The sequence below is a fragment of the Eimeria tenella genome, genomic scaffold (genome assembly GCF_000499545.2).
Source record: "Eimeria tenella Houghton genomic scaffold, Eth_scaff434, whole genome shotgun sequence".
NCBI classification, from domain to species: Eukaryota; Apicomplexa; class Conoidasida; order Eucoccidiorida; family Eimeriidae; genus Eimeria; species Eimeria tenella.
This window is the reverse complement of record NW_013545261.1, coordinates 1-8,299: the sequence shown is the minus strand read 5'-3', so window position 1 is coordinate 8,299 and position 8,299 is coordinate 1. Positions and strand designations below refer to the sequence as shown.

The following is an 8,299-nucleotide window of genomic DNA, read 5'->3' as shown; positions in this document are numbered from 1 at the left end:
TGCGAGCTGCTGCTGCAGCAGACCTCAAAAAGTGTCTCCTTTGTCTCCCGCCCCTTTACCCTTCTCTCTTCTGCTCTTCGCTGCTGCGGCTTGAAGTGCTGCTGCGGCGCATGCGGCACCAAGCCCCAACGTATCCAGTGTTTGCTTCTGCTGCTCTGGGGCACTGCAGCAGCAGCAGCAGCGGCAGCAGCAACGGCAGCAGCAACGGCACCTTCCCCGTCTTCTTCGGGGCTGAAGGCATGGAGGAGCCGGGGGCCCCCAAGAGGGCCCCCCGCCACCACAAGGCCCACGCGAACCTAATTCTAGAGTTGCTGCACCGTGCTGCTGCTCCCCTGCAGCAGCAGCAGCAGCAGCAGGACTTGGCTGTGCGGGAGGGCTTCGCGCTAGACAACCTCGCGGACCTCCTCGAGCTGCTGAGCTACGCCCTAGACTACCGCAGCAGGCTGCTGCAGCACCAGGCAGCAGCAGCAGCAGCAAGGCAGCAGCAGCAGCAGCAGCTGCACCTCCTCAACGAGTGGCAGGGGCAGCAGCAGCCAGCGCGCGCCCGCAGCAGCCCCAGCAGCAGCCCTGCTGCTGCTGCTGCTGCTGCAGCAGCAGCAGACTCGCAAACTTGCTTCTTCTCTTCATTAGATAATGCTGAACTTATTACAGAGGCCCCCATAGTTGACAGCGACGGCTGGCCGTGGGGCCCCCGGGGGGCCCCCCAGGAGTGGCAGCAGCGGCAGCAGCAGCAGCAGCAGCAGCAGCAGCAGCAGGAAGCAGGGCCCATCCTTGCGAGGCACAAGCTTTCCCTCTTCGACATTTGCGTCGAGTCCAAACTCTTCGCCAAAGACGGAATGCTGGGTTAGGCCTCAAACCCTAAACCCTTGTTCTAAACCCTAAGCCCCAGTCCCAAACCCTAAACCCTAATCTTAAACACCAAGACCCTCCAACTCAAAACCCTAAGCATTAGGGTTTATCTGCAGCAGCATTTAATGCCTTGAAGGTTTCGAGGCTCTTAGCTGCACATTCTTTATGCACCCCTGCAACGCAGCGTGAAGGCCTTAGGGTTTAGGGTTTAGGGTTTTAGGGTTTAGGGTTTGCGTTGGAACGCAGCTTGCACCTTCTTCGCCCGTCTGCGGCGTCTAGTTGAAGGCGAAAGCCTTCCCGTAGGGAGCACGAAGGCGAACCGGGGTTTGATGCTTGCAAATGAGGTGAGGTTTTAGGGTTTAGGGTTTAGGGTTTAGGGTTTACGGTCTCTAGTTCGGGTTGCGGAGTCTAGGGCATATGCGTCTGCACAATCAGGCTAGGGTTTGGAGTTTGCCGCTTCTGCACCACTTCGTCCCTGATGAGCTGCTTTGAGGCCCTGCTTGGCTCTAGGGTTTAGGGTTTAGGGTTTAGGGTTTAGGGTTTAGGGTTTAGGGTTTGGGTTCAGGTGCTCCGAAACAACAAGCTCACGCCCCTTGTCTTCGTCGCGCCGGAACTCGGCAAGTGGTCGACTGTGGGAGGCCTGGGGGTGATGGTGGATGAGCTTTCAACAACCCTAGCAACCGTAAACCCTAAACCCTAAACCCTCAATCCCATGGCGTCATCTTGGCTTTATATGGCCTTGGCGGATCAGCAGCGCTCTTCAGGCACTGCCTTATTTCTTCTCAGTAGCCCCTGGCTGATGAGCGACTCAAGATCAGGGCCTAGGGTTTAGGGTTTAGGGTGTAGGGTTTAGGGTTTAGGGTTTAGGACCTCTGCATCCACTGCAGGAATTCGGCCAAGAAGTAATAGTCATTTCTCCCTACTACGACAGAAACAGGCAAGCTCCCCGCGATCCCAAAACCCTAAACCCTTAGCCCTTTTTTCTTGCTAAGAAGATCCTTAGACACAGATTGAAAGGTAGGGTTTAGGGTTTAGGGTGTAGGGTTTAGGGTTTAGGGTTTGCTGCGCAGGCGGGGAGAAAGAGGGTATTTGGAGCGAGATGGAATCTCCCACGCATTTAATGTGGAGGTCCACGTAGGAGGCGAATTCATCAAACTCGGTAAACCCTAAACCCTGGAAAGGCCCCCATAAACCCTAAACCCTAGGGAGGCCCCCACAAACCCTAAACCGTAGGGAGGCCCCCATAAACCCTAAACCCTAAACCCTTCGTCTTCAAATGCCGTTGTTGATGCAAATGCGAACCCGGACCCTAGGGCTTTGTTGTTTGCCATTAAGGGTTTAGAGTTCAGAGCTTGGGGCCTAGGGTTTAGGGTTTAGGGTTTAGGGTTTAGGGTTTTGGCTCAGGCATCCACCGGGGCTGCGTAGTCAAGAATGTGCAGCTTTATTTCATTCACCACGCCTCCATTTTCCCTCAGCCTTATCCTGAGTTTTATGGCATAGACGCCATCAGGTGGGTCTAAACCCTAAACCCTAGTTTAGGGTTCCCATGTGTAAACCCTAAACCCTAGATTAGGGTTCCCAGCTGTAAACCCTAGACCCCCAACACTATGCCCCAAACCCTCAGGCTTCCGCGGCTGGCTCGCCACGCCAGCCCTGTTCTCTGAGCTGCATGTACCACAAACCCTAAACCCTAAACCACCAACCAGTGTTTTTCCCGGCTACCGGCTAGCTGCTGGGTTGGTGCAGCTGCTTGTGGCCGCATATTCCGGTTGCCGCGGGTTCTGGCTGCAGAGGCTTGCGGGTTTGGGGTTTAGGGTTTAGAGTTTAGGGTTTAGGGTTTAGGGTTCTGGGTGCGGAGGCCGCAGAATGCTGGTGACGTTTGCCAAGGGCGCTCTGGAGCTTCTCTGCCACGAGCGTATAATTCCGCAAGTCCGCAATCTCCAGGGTTTAGGGTTTAGGGTTTAGGGTTTAGGGTTTGCGGTTCTTCGCTGTGCTTGCTGGTTAGTGAGAATCGGTCCATTGTGTCTTTCCTTGTTCCTGACCCTGCAGCCAGTGCGCAGCGTCAGGGGGCTGCACAGGGTATACGGTTTAGGGTTTAGGGTTTAGGGTTTAGGGTTTAGGGTTTGCGCGTGCAGCTAATTGTGACGAACGACTGGCCCACATCTCTTATCCCCGCCTACGCCAAAAACGGCTTCTTTGGCTCCACTTTTGAAAACAGCACTTTCTTCCACATCATCCACAACTTAGACCCCAACTACGAAGGCAAGTGGCTGGCCAACTGGCTGGCTAGCTAGCTAGCTGGCTAGCTAGCCAAGCTAGCTAGCTAGCTGGGTAGCTAGCTGGGTAGCTAGCTGGCTAGCGGCTAGCTAGCTAGCTAGCTAAGATAGTTGGCTGGCTGGCTAGCTAGGTGGCTAGTTAGCTAGCTAGCTAGCTAGCTAAGCTAGTTAGATAGCTGGCTAGCCAAGCGAGTTAGCCAGATGGCTAGCTAGCTTGCTAGGTAGCTGGCTAGCTAGCTAGCTAGCTAGCTCGTTAGGCTGACTGGCTGCAGCGGCGTTTTCGTGGCTACCGGGGGAGGTTGGCTAGTTGAAGGGGCAGTTCGCCAGCTAGCCAGCTAGCCAGCCAGCCAAACAGCCTAGCTGTGGGAGCCGTTCGCCAGCTAGCCAGCCAGCTAGCCATCCAGCTAGCCAGCCAGATAGCCGGCTAGCTAGCTAGCTAGCTAGCTAGCTCCGGATGGGCTGAGGGGGCTCTGCAGAGGACGCTGCATCCACGAGGCTGTGCAGCTAACTGGGAGCTGGCTAGCCAGCTAGCTGGGAGCTAGCTAGCCAGCTAGCTGGGAGCTAGCTAGCCAGCTAGCTGAGTTAGCTGCAGGATGCGTTTGAAGACTGCTGCGCAAGTAGAGGCGCTGCTGCGCAGTGTTGAGGGCTGTAAATTGGCTCCTAGGGTTTAGGGTTTGGGGCTTAGGGTTTAGGGTTTAGGGTTTGGGGTTTGGCTTCAGGGCGCATCTACATGAACAAAAAAGAGGATGCTTACTGGCTGCATCAGCTTCCCACAGAGCTTCTGGTGGACCCTCTGTGGCACAACCACGTCGTAAACCCTTCGAGGTGGGCCGCGGCTCTAGGGTTTAGGGTTTAGGGTTTAAGGTTTGGGGTTTAGGGTTTGGGGTGAGGGAGTGTTTGGAGCAGTCCGCCGAGGCTTTAGACTAAGCGTTTGTGGTACCTATTGTTTTCCGCGTCGCCTCTTGAGCGCGACCCTGCGTTGGCTTCTGCTGCGCAGCGAGGGTTTAGGGTTTAGGGTTTAGGGTTTGGGGTGGTTTGTGCTGCTGCAGGTGCGTGCTGCTGCAATGCGACTCCTGGGGCACTGTGTCTCCTTCTTACCGCCAAGAGCTGCTGCAGGAAGGAGACACTAAAGTCCAGAGTTCTCCGTTGGCCCCTTTGCTGCGGCGCCACGCGAGTCCCTTCGCAGTCCCCAACGGCATTCCCATCCAGGTCCAAACCCTAAACCCTAAACCCTAAACCCTCGTTGGCGCGCCCCGCGCAGGGGCCTGCGCGGCGGCTCGGGGCTGCTGCGGCGCGCCACGCCGCAGCCTGTTCGCCGCTGCGCCGGGCGCTTGCGGTCTGGGGCCTGGGGTTTAGGGTTTAGGATTTAGGGTTTAGGGTTTAGGGTTTTGCTGCAGCGCCGGCTAGACGCCATAGCTGCTCTAGGGTTTAAGGACCACTACGAAGCCAAAGCCGCGCTGCAGCAAGAGTACTTCGGGATGCAGCAGCCAGACAACTCCATCCCCATCTTCGCATTTATCGGGAGAATTACGCAGCAAAAGGGTACAACCTGCTGCTGCTGCTGCTGCTGCTAGTTTTGCTGCTGCTGCTGCTAGTTTTGCTGCTGCTGACGCGGGCAGCAGCGCTGCTGCTGCTGCTGCTGCTGGGAGTGCAGCTGCTGTTAACGCCGGCACGGCTGCTGCTGCTGGCTGGCTGGCTGAGTCCACGACGGTTGCTTCGGCCATTCTTGCTGCTGCTGCTGCTGCTGCTGCTCCGTTTTCCGAATCTGCTGCTGTTGTTGCTGCTGCTGGCAGCCTTGCAAGCCGTGCTGTGGGCTCAGCGGCGGTTACCTAAGTGCTGCAGGATATGGGTACAGATCGTTGAGGCTGCTGCTGCTGCTGCACCTGTTCGCTGCTGCTGCTGCTGCTGCTGCACCTGTTTGCTGCTGCTGCTGCACCTGTTTGCTGCTGCTGCATTGCTTCTGCAGGTGTGCACTTGATTCTGGAAGCCGCAGAAACCCTCATCACTAAACACAGGGGCCGCGTGCAGCTGCTGCTTGGTGGTTTGGCGAACTGGAAGGACGGATACGCTGCGAGGTTAGGGTTTAGGGTTTTGAATCTAGGGTTTAGGGTTTAAGGTTTTGGATCTAGGGTTTAGGGTTTAGAGGTGAAGATGGCGGAAGCAGGACCTTGGTAGTGTCAGTAAAGGCATGAGGAGGAGTTCAGCTCTTCCGATCAAAGGGTCTACTGCTTAGGCTTTAGGGTTTAGGGTTTAGGGTTTACTGATTGCAGGTGCGCTACGAAAATGATGGAGCTGCGGTGGAAGTACCCACAAAGCTTCTGGGCGGATCCAAATGAGTTTTTCACCAAAGGCAAGAACTTGTTAAACCCTAAGCAGCGAATGCGGCAGCTGGCCGTCACGCGCAAACCCTAATTTAGGGTTTACGCCTACAGAGCAGCTCCTTGCAGCCTAACGCCACCTCTTGAAGTCCAGAACCGCCAGTTTTGGCGACGGCACGCAGCACAGAAACATGCTCCAGATGGAAGGTTCAGGAGACAGGGTCTAGGGTTTAGGGTTTAGGGTTTAGGGTTTAGGGTCTGCGCTGCAGGCGCCCACGTAAACTACGGGGCGGACTTCGGCCTCATGCCTTCGGCCTTCGAGCCGGGCGGGATCGTTCAGCACGAGTTCTTCATTTCTGGGACTCCTGTTATTGGTAAACCCTAAACCCTAAAACCCTAAACCCTATACCCTAGGCGCTTCAGAACAAACCCTAGGCACTAGGCTGCGACCTGAAACCCTAAACCGTGGTCCTCTCTAGGTTGCTGACACTAAACTCTAAACCCTGGGGCTTCAGGGTCGCGACTCTAAACCCTAATATCGGATCCTTTAGGCTGCCAGCCTAAACCCTAAAACCCAGGCTGCAGAACCTAAACCCTAAACCCTAATCCTTCCTAAACCCCAGGATGCAAAAACTAAACCCTAAACCCTAATCCTCCTCATGCATTTAACGAGACTGCCCACGGTCTGCTCGTCTGCCCCTCTTCCAGGACACGCCGCCAACACTACGAGCCACGGGTTTAGGGTTCAGGGTTTAGGGTTTGGGGTTTAGGGTTTGCGCGCAGCGTTTCACACGGGAGGCCTGAAAGACACGGTGGTGGAGTTTGTCCCCTCCACTGGCACAGGAAACGGATTTTGTTTTTTGAATTATACTTCCGGCGATTTGCTTTATGCCATGGAAAGGGCCATTAGAGTATTCGAGTCCGCAAACCCTAAACCCTAAACCCTAAACCCTAGCGCTGCAGCAGACCGCCCACGGCTCCGAAGCAGCAAAGCCCCAGACGATCCCCTAGGGGGCTGCTGCTGCTGCGAGTTGAGCCTGTTTGGAGCTGCCGGTGTGCCGGGTCTGGGACTGAGGGTTTAGGGTTTAGGGTTTAGGGTTTGTGCAGCGACAAGGAGAAGTACGCGCTGCTGCGGCAGCTAGCCAGGCGGTCTGTAGTTAGCTGCGAGTCCAGCAGCTGGGCCTGGCTTTGCGAGTTTGCGCGGCTGCGCAACAAAATGCCCATCAACGAGAACAAGGTGAGTTGGCTAGCCAGCTAGCTAGCCAGCTAGCTAGCTAGCTAGCTAGCTAGCTAGCTGGCTAGCTAGCTAGCTACGCAGAGAGGCAGCTAGCTGCCTCGCCCCAGCCAGCGAGCTTGTCAAGTCAGCTGTGCAGTGGCTGGCCAAGCAATTCCTTCGTGACAAGGTAGCTAGCTAGCTAGCCGGCTAGCTAGCTAGCTGGCTAGCTAGCTAGCTAGCTAGCTAGCTAGCTGCTGCATGCGTGCTGCTGCGACTCGCTGTTTGCACAGGTGCAACAAATCTACGAGAGGCTCCCCGAGTGGTCAGAAGGGGCCTGGAGAAAAAGAAAAGACCAGCTTGCTGCTGCTGCTGTGGGGCTGCCAAGTCCCCCTGGCAGTAGCTGGGGGGCCCCACAGGGGCAGCAGCAGCAGCAGCAGCAGCTGCTGCTGCTGCAGCAGCAGGCGGAAGCGGCTGCCGAGTTTTGGGCGCTGCCGTCCTCCACGGCGAACAAGGGGCGGCGGAAGACGAAGCTGCGGATCGACAGCAGCAGCAGCAGCAGCAGCAGCAGCACAAGCAGCACGAGCGAGGGAGAAACGCCGCAGTCGCACTTGTCCAGCAGCAGCAGCAGCAGCAGCAGACGCAGCAGCACAGACACAGCAGCTAGCCACAAACCAGCTAGCCACACAAACCGCCCCAAAAAGCTGCTGCCCAGCACAATCCGTTATATGCCCCCTCAGGGAAAGCCCAGGCCCCGTTCTGTGGCCGTTGCCGGTAAACCCTAAACCCTAACCCTGGCAAACCCTAAACCCTAGTGCTGCAGCGGGTCACTGGCAGGCGCGAGGCACGCAGACTGAGGTATCTGCTGCCGGCTAGAACTCTGCGGTGTGGGCCCACATATTCGCGGCTGGGGGGTCGAATTTGGGGTTTGGGGTTTAGGGTTTAGGGTTTAGGGTTTAGGGTTTAGGGTTTAGAATTAGGGTTTGCGTTCAGGGAGCTTCGACGACTGGCGCGTCCGGCGGCCTCTGACTTGGGACAATGCAATTCAGGCATTTGCAATATCTCTTGCGCTGCCTCCTGGAGAGTGTGTCCAGGGGTTTAGGGTTTAGGGTTTAGGGTTTGGGGTTTAGGCTTAACATTAAGAGAACAAGAACTATGGCCTGTGACTTTGTCCCGTTTTCGTAGCTTATTTGCTGTGCGGGAGCGTAGGGCGCTTAGCCTTTGCCCTAAGGCTTTAGGGCTTAGGGTTTAGGGTTTAGGGTTTAGGGTTTAGGGTTTAGGGTTCGTGGGGCTGCGCAGGTACACGTACAAGCTCGTTGTTGACGGGGAATGGGTTTGCTGCCACGACTCCCCGACTGCGAGAGACCCTGGAGGCAACGAAAACAACATTCTAGTTGTCGAGTGAAAAGCCGCCTGCAGCTAGCTAGCTAGCTAGCTAGCTGGCTGGCTAGCTGGCTAGCTAGTAGATGGCTGGCTGGCTAGCTAGTTGGCTAGCTGGTTGCCTGGCCGGCTAGCTATTTAGCTAGCTATCTGGCTTGTTGGCTAGCTAGCTAGGTTGCTGGCTGGCTATCTAGTTAAGTGGTTGGCTAGCTAGCTAGCTAGCTGGCTAGCCAAGCGGCTGGCTCGATATGCGGCTGGCTGGC

At 56.3% G+C, this 8,299-nt stretch overlaps 1 protein-coding gene across 1 annotated transcript; it reads left to right on the top strand.

The window, feature by feature from the left end:
* Positions 1–239: 239 nt before the first annotated feature.
* Positions 240–8,061, top strand: ETH_00004395 (uncharacterized protein; the record flags this gene model as incomplete). Its single annotated transcript, XM_013380033.1, has 19 exons — positions 240–843; positions 1,096–1,193; positions 1,415–1,531; positions 1,717–1,751; positions 1,920–2,008; positions 2,254–2,359; positions 2,715–2,778; positions 2,985–3,111; positions 3,845–3,950; positions 4,175–4,334; positions 4,523–4,667; positions 5,092–5,200; positions 5,396–5,475; positions 5,713–5,817; positions 6,227–6,362; positions 6,551–6,680; positions 6,950–7,430; positions 7,650–7,740; positions 7,956–8,061. 19 exons carry the CDS (start codon positions 240–242, stop codon positions 8,059–8,061), a joined length of 2,889 nt encoding a protein of 962 aa, XP_013235487.1.
* Between the last annotated feature and the right edge of the window lie 238 nt (positions 8,062–8,299).